At 42.5% G+C, this 13913-nt stretch overlaps 1 protein-coding gene across 1 annotated transcript in view; it reads left to right on the top strand.

The window, feature by feature from the left end:
• The window catches only part of RPS6KA2 (ribosomal protein S6 kinase, 90kDa, polypeptide 2), a 73177-nt gene extending 60207 nt beyond the window's left edge, over window positions 1–12970 (top strand). The window contains exons 12-18 of the mRNA XM_010148161.1: window positions 1369–1458; window positions 2926–3084; window positions 4105–4266; window positions 8509–8585; window positions 11072–11189; window positions 12025–12162; window positions 12560–12970. Coding sequence (XP_010146463.1) covers window positions 1369–1458; window positions 2926–3084; window positions 4105–4266; window positions 8509–8585; window positions 11072–11189; window positions 12025–12162; window positions 12560–12685 — 870 coding nt within the window. The 3' untranslated portion in view covers window positions 12686–12970. The remainder of the gene's footprint in view (window positions 1–1368; window positions 1459–2925; window positions 3085–4104; window positions 4267–8508; window positions 8586–11071; window positions 11190–12024; window positions 12163–12559) is intronic.
• Window positions 12971–13913: the final 943 nt, after the last annotated feature.

Raw genomic sequence — 13913 nt, 5'->3', positions numbered from 1 at the left:
ATGACACCTGCCTTGTAGATATTTATAAGCATTGGTGAGATCTCCTTGGATCCTCTGTATCCATTAAGCTGATGCATAAAATCATAAAATTCTACACATGTACTTTAATGTGTATCACCATAATTAAGCTATTAAAAAATGCATGTAGAAGCAGCTAGACATTTATTCTCATTAACAAAAGAGATTTTTTAAAAGTTGTTTCCCTGTAAACACCATTGTTTTAAATCTGTGCCCTGTGCCTGGCTCTTAGAGAGAACTAACCACATTTAAGGTTGGAAGCCTTGAAATCCCAGCTAATAATGTAATTTCAATTTTCTGAAAATGCCACCCATTCCTCTTCAGTAAACCTGTTATTCAAAAGTACTGCTGCTGTTTTCTAGCAATAAGAAATTGTGCCAAAATACTGTACTCCTAGTGAGTTTCTAGTAGGCTGAGTCTTTTTCCATTCCATGTGCAGTTGCATTTGAGATTCCAAAATACAGAGGTCTCCCTTGGATTATTTTATATCTATTTTTTGTTTTATATTTATCATTTAAATCTGCAAAGTGAGAAACATTAATTAGTGCTCTCAACTGGGCAAATGATCTTTGATTGACATCCCAAATAGAGGTAATAGGAGCATTGACGAGAAGTCACTGCCATCCTAACAGCAGGTTTTCCATGCTCTCTAAGCAGCAGATGTTAAGTTTTTCTGAGACCTGCTGCTACCAAAATGAAAAGTTTTTATGCCTCACTCTGCTTTCTGATAAGGCAAAAGATGCTGAATACACAGAAGTGATACACAGAGCAGATGTCTTTCTAGCTTAGGAATGGGCAGCGGCTGGTTACGTGGCCAGATGCAGTCTCTGGCCACGCTCTTGTTCGTTACAACTGCATGGCCCAAGGAACTGAGTGATTACCAATAGCTTGAACTCACATCTGCCCTGACAGTGAATGTCTGTACACTGCCATTTCTGACAAACACACCTGATAAGTAATTTCTATTAATTTATCAGCAGATATACAAGTATATGCCAATATTACGAACATATCCATTTTCTACGTCAAAGAGGTCATTTTAAAACTATTATTATTTCAAAATTCTCCAGGTTGTTTGCTGTCTGAAAGACACTTCTTGTAACAGCCATTATTTACAGCAAACAAAACTATAGGCATCAAAAAGAAGGCCTATGCCTTCAGAATCTAATTACTGTTCCATCTGGCTTTGGCTTATAGTCAGCGGGGCTCTCATTTGCACAACGGTTTGAACTGTCCTCTCCTAGAATAACGATTTTTTAAATCTTAACTTGCTTAAACTGTAGAAATTGCTTACTTTGTGCTTAGTGCTGCTGGCTGGTATCTTACTGCACTGTGCTTCATTTATTCCAGATAATTGATAAAAGCAAGAGAGACCCCTCTGAAGAAATTGAGATCCTCTTGCGATATGGACAGCATCCAAACATCATTACTCTTAAAGACGTGAGTAGTCGTTGAGCACTTCAGCATTCAATGATTTTTCACTTTATGGTCAGGCTCACCTACTAGTCCATGTCTGGAAAATTCTTCAGAGCTAACAGCAGACCCATTGAAAAACATGACTTAACAAACGACTGGATAGCAGTTGGAAAGACTGGTCAGGTTATACATTCTCCAATTGCTGTCTAACCAACTGTAGATAAAATCGAAGGGGCACAGTGCTGGAGAACAACCAAATGTGTTTGGTTCTGCAGCTCTTTCCAGAAGTGAGATAGCTGGGTGTTTCGGAGCAGGCTGCTGGGCACACACAGGGGGTGCTGCTGGGCAGTGGATGCTCTTTCATGAGCAGCAGCCGATCCCCTGCAGCCTGTGGTACCTGCTTTGCTGGGAAGAGGGGAGCTCACAATGTCTCTAGGGTTTCCCCCTACTGTTTTAATGCCATGGGATATTTACCTTCTACTCAAGCAGCCTGAGAAGACATGAAGATCTCTTTCTTCAGCATTTCATGTGAAGAATAGTCTTTGCTATGCTTACATGCAGTAATGATCTTAAATCAGAGATGCTTTACTTAGGAATTAGGTGAGACTTTCCTGAGGGCCTGTGATTAGAAATTTTATTTATATACTTCTCTAAGGTCTGAACCGTAACGTACTGGCCTCTGGCACCAGCAGGATTTTGTTCTGTAAACTCTGAATCTGACACGGTGTGGACAAACCTCAGTGAGATTGAAGGCAGCCTAAGTGTTAATGAGCATCTTAAATTCGGGGGGGGGAGGGCGGGGAAAGGCTTTATATTCCTTTCCAAAAACACTTAGGACTGATGACTATAACAGCACCTATTATTGCAGTCCAGACAAAGGTTTATGACATGAAAATGGCAGTCTTTCAATTTAGACAAAAAATGTCTTTTACCCCTTGCAATTGACGTTGAAGGTAAATACATCTTGGGGCTGATGCTGACAATGTATCTTCCAGAATGGCAAATATAAACTCCATAATATCACTGGAAGCAGGTCTTGGCCACCAGTATAATACAGTTCATTTAGCTGATCATGAGTCAGAGGGAAATATTGATACTTGAAATGGCAAATGTTACCCTGTAGACATGGAAAGAGGGAACACTACTGAGGAGGCTTGGGTGAGAGCCAGCAGAGATTTCAGGCTGTGTGAAGCGGTGCTGCTTTTAGCAGCTTGGTCTGCTCTGTGGGCCTGATGCAGATCGGGAATGCTACGTTTCTGTGGGGACAAATCCACAAGTTGCTACAGACGCAAGATAGAAGTGATGATTAACTCATTTTATAAAGGTGCCTTTTCTGTTGTTAAGTGTAATAAGCACATTTCCCACACAGTAGCTGATTTCTTCTTCTTGCAATGTCTCACACAAGCAATCGAACACTCTTCCTGTTGATCAGGACTAACCTTCACCAAGTTAATGGGTTCAAAAGATACATTTATTCTATTACTCTTCCAGGTCTACGATGATGGGAAATATGTGTACCTGGTGATGGAGCTGATGCGGGGAGGCGAGCTCCTGGACCGCATTCTTCGGCAGAAGTGTTTCTCGGAGCGGGAGGCCAGTGCAGTGCTGTGCACCATCACCAGGACTGTGGACTATTTGCATTCTCAGGGAGTAAGCATCACTTTTTTGGCTACCTGCATCAACCTTCTTAAAATCCTACTGTTAGCAAAAGCAAACGGCTGTGATTTTGCTTCTCTGAAATGTAAATACATTTTTTAACCCCCCCAAAAAAATCTTTCTCCATATTTATAATTATATTTTGTTTGTGAAATAGGGTCATAGGCTTTTTAGTAATTTCCCAGCTGAACTGCAGTATGTTGCAGTGGTATTGTCATTTCCAAACTACACTGATTTTCAAGTTCATGTACCTTGTTGAGATATTACTTGTTTACCTGTTATCACAGTCATTATTGCAGTACCTGATCTTTTAATGTAATTTCAAATAGGGTAGCTGAATCAGCAGATAGGTAGAAAATCAAAGCCTCAGCTTTCCAAACAAAGCGGCAGTTTGAGCAACTGATGAGAAAGGCTTCTGACATGCTGTTAAAGAGCTGGCTTTTAAAATCTAAGCTATGTATGTACAGCACTTTGAAGATCTCTCCTTTTCTGCTTTTCAGGGAAAAGCAGGTTGGATGACAAGGCAAATATTTGCTGCTTTTTGTGTTTCATGGTGAAAGCAAGTGCATTTTGTGCTTGGGCTTTTATGTTTCCATGATAGTTTTTCAGTCTTGCTATAATCATAAAGGCTGTTTTCCCACCACTGAAATGCAGCATGTCTGGTAAAACACGCACCCACCTGAAGTTGTGTACCTGCAGAAAGGATTTTCATTAAGATATTTTGAAATGAGGAAGAAAAATAACCCCTCCCTTCAGGTGTGAGCCACTCGCATGGACAGGAGAAAAGTTACACATTTTTCTCCTATGATGAGATTTCTTCTTTTGACTTTAAAAGACTTTAACCTTTTTTCCCCCTTTGTTTGCCCGAGGCTTTTAAGCAACTTTTCTCTAAAACTTAAATATTTTTGACATGAGCTCTTGACCTGCCTCATCCAGCAGACCAGAAATGGCAGCCAAGCCTGGATGCTCCCAGACCTCCTCGCCTCACTTGTTACTCACTGCTTTCTTGTTAAGGTGGTGCACCGAGATCTCAAGCCAAGTAATATCCTCTACATGGATGAGTCAGGAAACCCAGACTCCATCAGGATCTGTGACTTTGGGTTTGCCAAGCAACTGAGAGCGGAGAATGGGCTGCTCATGACTCCTTGCTACACCGCCAACTTTGTCGCCCCTGAGGTAGGATTGCATTTCAAAGCTGTGAGTAATGAGCATGTCCTAGGAAGTGGTCCTTCCTCCCTCTCTCCCCCTTCCTCCCTGCCTTTACAAGAGGAGCAAGTCAGAAACCAGGCTACTGGCAGTTGCACAGCCTCTATTACCATAACTTTCCTATTCCTGGTCTTGTCAGAGTAGTTATTTTTCTCTTGACAGAAGCCAGTGTCTGTCTTGGACTGACATATGCAATGCTTTGGTTCATTACTAGGATAAATACTGCTTCTTTCTCTAGCTGCTTCTGCTCAGACTGCTTCCCCTTTAGTGCACTGCGTCAGAACGGGCTAACACTTAAGAGGGAAGTCTTGATATCAGGAAGAAGACTCAAAAGAAGAATCCATGCATTAAATCCTTACCGTGCTGAAGTCAGTGGGAACTTTACTGTTGACTTCATGGAGCTAAAGAAACACCTCTCTTCTTGGTCTTTCCTAGTACCGATCCCTCCACCCGGTATGGGGGGTGTAGGAAAGGGCTGCTTTCCCATTTTTGCAGTTGGGGAAATGGAGGTAGACCAAACAGCTTGCCCCAAGCACAGTGAGGGGTGGCTCTGCATCGCTGATGAGTGCTGTTCCATTTATGCAGCCCCATGGAAATGGGTTTGTGCAAGTCCCACAGCTGTTTGAATGGTTTGGGCTGTTTGCATTTGACCCCTGAGATGTATATAGCTGCTTCCTTCTGATGAAGGAGCCAGAGGTTAGTTTCCTGGGTAATTGTCCATTTCTTGGAGCGATGCTTATCAGCAGTTTTAGTATTTGCAGTAAACAACTTGTTTATTGCAAGACTTGTGTGTCTTCCTCTGCTTTTTATGGTCTTTAGAAAAAAAAAATACAAAACTATTGTCTTTCAATATTTCATATGTCCTCTACTGCAAAATACCACTGTCTCTCAGTTGGTATCATTCAGTAATTTTTACTCCCAGTAACTATCTTCCATCCAATGTTGATCTGCGTAGTATGTAACTGGGAAGAGAAAAATGGGATAATCTGTCTGTACAAGGTCCTTTTGTGATACCAAATGTTACAGAAATAACAGCCTTCCAGCATCAGAGGGAGAATGTGTTAAACTGAGAACACTGCCAGGGCAGTATAAATCCAAAGCAGATTTTTTTTCAGCAAAAAATCTCCCATTGCCAAGACAGATTGACTTGTTATTTTATTGCTGTTTGGTTGGGGTTTCATTTTAGAAACTGAAATGAGCTGTTTAAAATTTTTCAAAGTACGTAAACAAAGTTCTGTAGCACCAAGGCAGTTCAATTTCTAAGCCCAAAAACAATCACGCTTGCAAGATTCAAAGCACTCAGAATTTCTCCAAGATACAATGAGCTTAAAATAGGTTTTGTATAGTGTCTGTAATCCCAAACGTTGCCAGCCCAATGCAGTTTCTGATCAGACCCGTCTGATCTGAATGGAAAGCAGAAATCGTGGTCCCAGACGTTTGTGATGAATAAGTCCTGCTAATGCAGAAAACGTTGGAGATTAATTGAAACATTACCAGAACTGGCAGAGAGCTTACATAGGGCCTTAAGTGCTCTTACATTTTACCTGTGATATAGTGCTGCCCCCCAGCCTAGACTTGACTCTCACGTTGCCCACCTGAGCCCCGCTGCGACACCTGCCGTGCGCCCCTGAAACGGACACGGTGGCAGAAAGTCAGCTGAGCTGATGGCAGGAGAGAAGAGTGGCAGAGGAAGGATGACATGTTTGCCCACTGGCATCCCCCTCTATTTTGGAAACATCTGGGGTTCCAAAAACGCGAGCAAAGCTGAAGGCCGCCCCTCAGAGAAAGACGGACGCTGCCACCTAGTGCGAGCGCTGCTTTCAGATGAAGTAAAAGGCTTTACTCTGAAGTTTCCCTCCAAAATCCGTGAAAAGCCACTGTTTTGGCATTTGAAGCGATGAGATGGCTTGTTAACTTTCATGCCTGTACGCACACCTGCTCGTGTCTCAACTGAGAACAGCCTGTGTTTGTAGCACTGTAAATCCAGTAAACTAAACCTATAGAAATTAAAGGGTTTTGGATAAACATCTGAGCCATGATCAGAACTGGATGAACCCTGAGGAAGTTTACCATCTCTACACCCTGCCATGGGTGCAGATAAGAACCAGCTTATATGTCTATTTCAGATTCCCCTCCAACTGGTCCCCCTTGCTCTTTTAGGGTGACCCAGACCCCTTCATGGGTGGTAAATTCTTTCAGCATCCATTAGAGTCGGACACCAGTGCACCTTTTTCAAAGCTCCTTCCCTGACTGATTTGTTTCTAACACAGATGCTTGTTCTCATTTGGTAACATCTGCCCCAGACGGAACACGTCGCCCAGGGTTTCCCACACTTGCCCCTGCCAGCGCAGTGTTCTCCCTTTAGCCACAGCTGCACAGACCTGCTGGAGACATTTTCAGATAGCGGCGACACTAACTGATAACTCTCACTAGATCCTGTTGTTATCCGTGGGGTGAAGTCGCTGTCCACAAAAAAGTAACTCCCAATCAAGCTTTCCCAGGACCCTGGCACAGACTGAATGCCCCTGTTACCTAGCAGCATTCTTGCAAACTGAGTGATAGCCCACAGCGACACCTGCCCATCATTTCTGGAGTTGTGTAACAATTTGCTTAATACTCTGCTCCACTAAACATCATCAGCACCTCCTTTTTCTGTCACTTGCCTTGGACTTGATTGTCCTTGATTATTGGAGGAAGACGGTGATGGCAGTGAAAATGCAGCTCTTCAAGAAGCAACGAGAATGGCCACGCCAAAAAATAAGTGTTGGGTGTTCAGTCTCACAGGGGAAGCAAGAAGCGATTGAGTTTGTCAAATAGCAAAGAACTTTTTCCCATAAAAACTAACATTAATAGAGGAGAAATGAATGCAGGAACTAAAGAACTAGAAACAGTTAAAACAGCCAGAGCATATATATGACGTGCAGGAGAGATAAGCAGAGGCAGGATTTTACCAGCTTTGACAACAGGATGAAATGCGACTTTTTCTCTGTATTTCTTCACAGGTAGCAAATGTTCTCTCAGCAGCATACCTGGCAGATGGTTGCTTCACCACTCATCATTTGTAGAATCTGTCAAGGCAACATTTTCTGAAACTGTTTTTTCCTAGCAGTGCTTGGTCTTTTCTGTGATAAGACTTCAGATAGCTGAAATCCCTCCTGGGTAATAAGACTGCAGGTCAGAGAGAGAGTTGATGAATTTGTACATTCCTTTTTCATGTGCTTTTCAAAAATGGATCTACTGATCCATCAGAAGGGAACAAAACTCTCCTGTGTGTCAGAACTGCATAAACAGAAGGGTAGTTTGCCTTTACGAGCAAGTAGAAGATCTGGAGGTGGTCCTTGAGTTTTTCTCAGCCAAACAGAAACAAAGGTTCCTCCCCTAATCTCAGCAGCGCTGCCTCAGTTGGTGAATTCACTTTCTCTTGGACCTGCACTAACTCAAATAGGCATTTCTTCTGGTATATATTAGCATAAATGAAATCCAGACTTTACCCTTACTGCTCTAACTTGTCATCCTTTAACAACATTGAGTCCTCTGGTCAGATCTCTGTTGAGTACCATGGGTCTTGTTTTTCTCATAGGAAAAAGGGATGAAGTTTTAGCCTGTTACCTGTTAAGTCCAGTCTAAATGTGGCTACTTTTCTTAATGCAAAAGTAAGATAAGAATAAGCTTTTTTACCTTTCTTTGCATTTGTCATGTTTCTTTACTAGTCTGACATTAGCTAAGTGTTAGTGTGCATCCATTTGTCATATCAAATTCAATCTGAGCTCTGAGATGCTCATTACTGTTACTCAGCCCTACGCTTGTTGCAGCTACAGTGTTCTTGGTAACCTTTATGTTAGGAGATGTTTCAAAATACCAAATAGCCTTTTTTTAAGAAAGGTTTTAAAACACTGAAATAAGCAGAGGGGCTTGTTCTGCTTTGCTGAGCGTTAGGTGGTCAGAAAGGCTCCCAGAGCTTTCAACAAATGGTACTCCTTTCTGTCACTGTAGAGGTGACAGCTGTGCTGGGCTTGCACACTAACCAGCTCGCTCCAGCCTGGGTACCACCTTGCTCCACTCCACCACTGCACGTTTTGCACCTGAGGCGGCCAGATAGGAGGGCAAGCCAGAAAATGTCAGCAGATGCAACCACTAATTTTTGCTCTTTGAAGGCCAAAAGCTTCAGGAATGCAGGTTACCCTATTTTCATCTCTCTCTTTTCTTCCATAGGTCCTTAAACGCCAAGGTTACGATGCAGCCTGTGACATCTGGAGCTTGGGAATCCTACTGTATACCATGTTGGCGGGGTGAGTGATGAGGTTCTCCTAGAGCAGCAGTCTCCAGTGGGCTCAGTAGTTCAGCACTGATTAAGCCAGGAAGGAGTTGCAAATATAGACAGCAAACTGCCTGGCCTCCTTTGAGAAATGTGCTCGGTCGTATGAGGCAAGAAAATAGATGCCAAGACCTAAAATTAGAGTAAGTTTTTCCGGAACACATAAATATCTTTGACACTTTACAGGTTGTTTAGGTTTTCAACAGCCTGTGCCCATAAGTGTGCACTGAGACTTAGACTCCTAAAAGGCTCAGTCACCACTTAAGTGGCGTGAAAGTTTTACACTAGGAGAAGAGTACAGGAGTATGAGGAGGCAGATCATGTCCACCTTATGAATAAGAGGATGTTCATTCCTTTCTATTAATACATGTATTCTCTTCAGCTTCGTTCTTCTGTTGTTGATGGTATCAAGGTATCCTCAGATAGCTTTAAAAGCTAAAAAACCCCAAACCCAAACATAATTTTCAGATGCTGTTTGAAAAATATGCTGCAGAAAGGACAAAAAGTAAATGAACAGATCAGTAAGAACAGCAGCAGGCAACAGGAAGTTTTGAAGGGTACTTGGCAAAAAGAAATCCTACCAATGTGTTGGCTAAAGTTAAATATTGACACAGGAAGACCCAGAGAAAGAGACAGATTGAAGTAAGCAATGAAGGATAGGAATAAGATGCACTGGAGTGAATGGGAAACACAGTGCGCAAATCCCTGAATTTCCTTTCTCTTGCTGGCTGCAGGGTATGGCACGTGCACATTTATCATACCTAAGTACAGCTTGAAACTTTTCTGTGACCTCTCACAGCTCTTTAATCTGGTTCATGATCATTCAGCTGTGGCAAGAATCCTGGATTCATTCCTAGATGTATACAGAAAACAAAGAGTTGGACCCTACCTTTCAGTTATTTGTGTCTCTTGCCTCAGGGATTATAGAAAAGGTGCCAGAGTTTTCATCCCACCTATTTTGTTTCTGAGTACAAATGTGTTCACCATTAGCTGAAATATATTGTGACTTTCTGGGGCAGTCTCCCAGTCTGAAAAAGCTGTTTCTGTTTGGCTAATGCCATAGATTTGCAGTGCAATGCAACCAGAATCAGTAAAACAAAATCAACACATTTACCCACAATCACATTATTTAGCTGATTATATTAAAAAAAAAAAAAATTAATGTGAAAAAAAAAATCCAAATATATTGCATCTAAAATACAAATTGCACAACTTAGTGGATACTAAATTTGCCGCCGGTAGGTGCTCTTAACGTGTATCTCACTATTTTTCTGCACGTACAAGAGAAAATAAGAGTAATGTAAAGAGTTGAGAAGTGATGACTTTTTAGGCACCACCACTGCATTGAGGGATGGTCTCATTTGTCTCCACCAGAGGAGAGTTAGTAGGAACTGGCTGTTATTTGTGTCCAGGATTTTATTCTCCTCCCATCATCACTATGAGCAGAGAGGGCTGAGATGGCCAGGACAAGAGCACAAGCCTGGGATCCTGTTAATGCAGGTAGTGACAGACCTCAGAGTTTTAGCCAGTCCTTAACCCTTAGTGCATGCACTAACTCCTGATAGTTATAGATTGGAATAATATTACATATCTCTTTGGGCTGAACTTCTGTGAAGTCTGAAAGGCTTTTGAAAATTAGAAAACACAACATGAGGAATGGGATTTGCTACTAGAAACCAGGTTTGATAGGAAGCTGTGGCCAAACCAACTATTTAATGATCTAAAAATCACTCTGGCAAGTCTTAAGAAGATAAGAGACAGATAGAAGGAAAAGTATAAAAATCCCAAATACCCCCTTCTTCTAAACCTACACAGCTGTTCAAGACTGCAGAGTAAAACTTGGCCCGGTAGATTTTAGTCAGCTGCAAAAATTTTATTGCTTGTCACTTTATGAAGACAAAAAACATGCCCTCTGCAGGTGACACCGATTTTGTAAAGCTGGGCGCATGTTACTAGTTATTTCAGACTGGCTAGGTCAGGAAGTAGCCTATTGCAGGTCATGTGTTTTGCCCAACAGACTTGCGCATTATGGTTAACAAAGCATAGCAAAATAGATTATATGAAGGGTTCTTTTTTCTTTTCCTTTTTTCTGTTTCAGATCCTAATTTTTCTCCTTTTTTATTCTTTTTAGCCATTATCAAGATACTTCTCTTGGGAATAAAGCAGAGTTAAAACAATTAAAGAAGTAAAAGCTTGTCTCTTTTTAGAGAGTATTTCATTCTTCAAAAATGAGAACAGAACAAAAATTTAAAATAACCATCAAGGAATCAATCTTTTCCTCTGCAAAACAACTTAATAAGAGGAGCCACCAGCGTGTATAGTTTGAGTGAAAATGAAGCAGCGTTGTCTGTGTTCCATTCTGGAACCAAATGCCTGTTGTAATCAGTTACAGTCAGCACTAGATCCTAGAAATCATATACTTGCAAATTACATTGTATTTTTTTCTCCTTTTTAAAATAGGTTCACTCCTTTTGCAAATGGACCAGATGACACTCCAGAGGAGATTCTGGCCAGGATTGGCAGTGGCAAATATGCACTTACAGGAGGAAACTGGGATTCAGTATCTGATACTGCAAAGGTCAGTGAACACCTCCTCAGGTGTTTTTTTCTTGTTGTCTCAAGCAGGTTTGTAGCCTGCAGTTGTAACAAACCTAAGAGACAGGTAGTCAGAAGAGTTATTCTCAGTGCCTCAGGAAATAAAAGCTTGCTTCTTTATGTTTCCGTTACTCCGCATGAAACAGTGTGTCAGGAATTTTAGTAGTTTATTTCATGAAACTAAAGCATAATATAGCACCATCAATTCCAGTTGCCTGACATTGGTCAGAAACTTTGATGGGATTGAGAGATTACTGCAAGAGATTTTAGCAACTGGTAGTATCCAGTAGAAGAACATTGATACACCCCACCACAAAACTGCAAGAAACCCTAGTAACATATTAATCTTGCTACCAGCACACATGAGCCTCACAATGTATTTTTTATCAGATATCCAGTTTTGAAATTAAAACGTTCAGATGTGGTAGAACTTATCTCATTGAACCTGTCTGAATGTTAGATTTCTATCCTAAGCTTCTCTCATAAGCACGCTTTGGAGCCAGTGAGGAGATGCCTCCAGGTGGCTTCCTCTCTAGGTGGAGTTTGTCACCCCTAGCAGGTCACTCGTAATTAACACTTAATAAGATGAATATTCTCCAGATTATCTTTTCACTGGATTATCAGATGACAGTTGAACATTACACTTGAAAATTTTGAAGATCAGACTTTACGCTTAAAAAATATAAAGCATATCTAAAGTGCATCACTCTCTCCATTGGACATGGTGGTGATGAGACTGCCACAGGGAAGATCTTACTGAAACCTGCACTGCTGTTAATTATTTTCCCCTTTTGCTGTTTTCTTCCTTTTAAACCCAGGACATTGTGTCTAAGATGCTTCACGTAGACCCTCATCAGCGCCTCACGGCAGTCCAAGTCCTAAGACATCCATGGATAGTGAACAGGGAGTATCTATCTCAAAACCAACTCAGCAGACAGGATGTTCACCTGGTGAAGGTACGTCCTACATCCCTGCCTCTTCCTTCCCTGCAGAATGAACTTTCATTTGTGTGAATATTCTGGAAAGTGATAGAGGAATTGGGAAGACTATTTGCCACAGAAGCCAAATTTAATATGGCACTTTATTAACAGTAAAGATTTTTGACCTCTCACCTGCTCGATATTTTTAACCTCAAGCTTCATTATGATGACCTGTTGGCATTCTCTGCATATACTGCTTCCCACCACTTTGAATCAGAGGCAGGCCAGCTGTCTGCCAGCCTATATGTTGTTAGCATTCATGGAAATTGTGCATGCATGTCCAGTTTTTCAGGAGACTGAATTGGGGAAAGAAGGGGAAAAGCATCAAAGAACTGAATTGCAGCCCAGCATTTTCTCTTTCTCTGTTTTACAGGGGGCAATGGCAGCCACTTACTTTGCTTTAAACCGAGCACCTCAGGCACCAAGGCTGGAGCCTGTATTGTCCTCCAATCTGGCTCAGCGGCGGGGCATGAAAAGACTTACCTCTACCAGGTTGTAGCAGTACCCCCAGAATGCCTCTTTGAAAACCCACAGTTTATTATTTGAGAAATTCATCTTTACTTGGCTAGCAGAACTTTTTTGGACAACCTGCACATGAAATTGCCATAACTAGCAGAAGCCCAGAGTAAGGCAAAGTTCTCCTTTGCTCCATCATTTCTTTTACATTCCAGCCAGGGTCCTGAGTTGGACAACTTCACGAAGATGTGCCAATTTTGCCAGTGGCTCCATTTCCTTACTGAGGTAAAGCCAAATAAAGTAGGTGTGCTCCATCCTTCCCACCCTAGGAAATCCTATTTTTGAATTCTTAAGATGTTCCATGGGAACACCGTTTTCATTTTGTTCCTCGAGAAAAGCACTTTTTGCTATGAAGTACGCAGTCGGGTTTGAATGTGTTCAGTGTCATGATGAAGTCATGGCTGGTCGCTAGCAGACATCTACTGATCTCCACTCACCCCAGGAGAAGTGAAGGCTGCAGAGACACGTGAATAATACCTTACTTGAAAAAAGTGCTACACGACATGAAGGAGAGAAAGCTGTCAGTGGTGGAAATACCTTCTGATTTCAGCAAATCTTTTGCACTTTGCCCCTGCCCTCTCTGGAACGAAGACAGCACTGCTCGAGGAGCATGTGCCACCAGCCCTGACTTACTCAGAGATCTCCAAGAGCAGAAAAACTCTGAGAAACTTGGTCCTCTGAGGAAATTATTGGGTGTTATGAGACTGTGGGAAAGCATTCACGTAAAACAGTGTGAGTAGGATCCTGTGGATCAGGGGAGAAAAAGGTGTCTGGTCTCGGCCAGCAAGCAGGAGGTCTGGGAAGACCAGGTGAGGGGGCTGGGGACCTGAGCAGAGACAGGGAAAGGCACGGGTGACTTTGAGGACAGTAGGCAAAAAGTCCTGTGGCAGAGTGGTGGGGAGTACTGCCAAAGGGAACTAGCGTGCACGTGCTCGGGGGTAAAGTGGGTCTCTCTAAATGCAAGGGACAGTCCCTCTTCAGCAGCTGGTACAGAGAGGATGGGTGGGCAGCTGGGCTGCCAACGGTCCAGGTGGGTTGGTACAGCCATCCTCCCATGCCATCACCGAGACTGCTCACGGAGACCAGCTCTGGCAGGCCGGAGTGCCAGCTTGGAGCATGTGAGGCCGTTTCCAGTCACTGGTCCCTGCCCTTCCCTGGCTGCTCACCCCAATCACTGTGGTCACCCAGCGTTTCATGTCCCTGCCCTGCTG

This window comes from Eurypyga helias, unplaced genomic scaffold (genome assembly GCF_000690775.1).
Source record: "Eurypyga helias isolate BGI_N326 unplaced genomic scaffold, ASM69077v1 scaffold10990, whole genome shotgun sequence".
NCBI classification, from domain to species: domain Eukaryota; kingdom Metazoa; phylum Chordata; class Aves; order Eurypygiformes; family Eurypygidae; genus Eurypyga; species Eurypyga helias.
The sequence above is the reverse complement of the archived record's forward strand: the minus strand, read 5'-3'. Positions and strand labels throughout refer to the sequence as shown.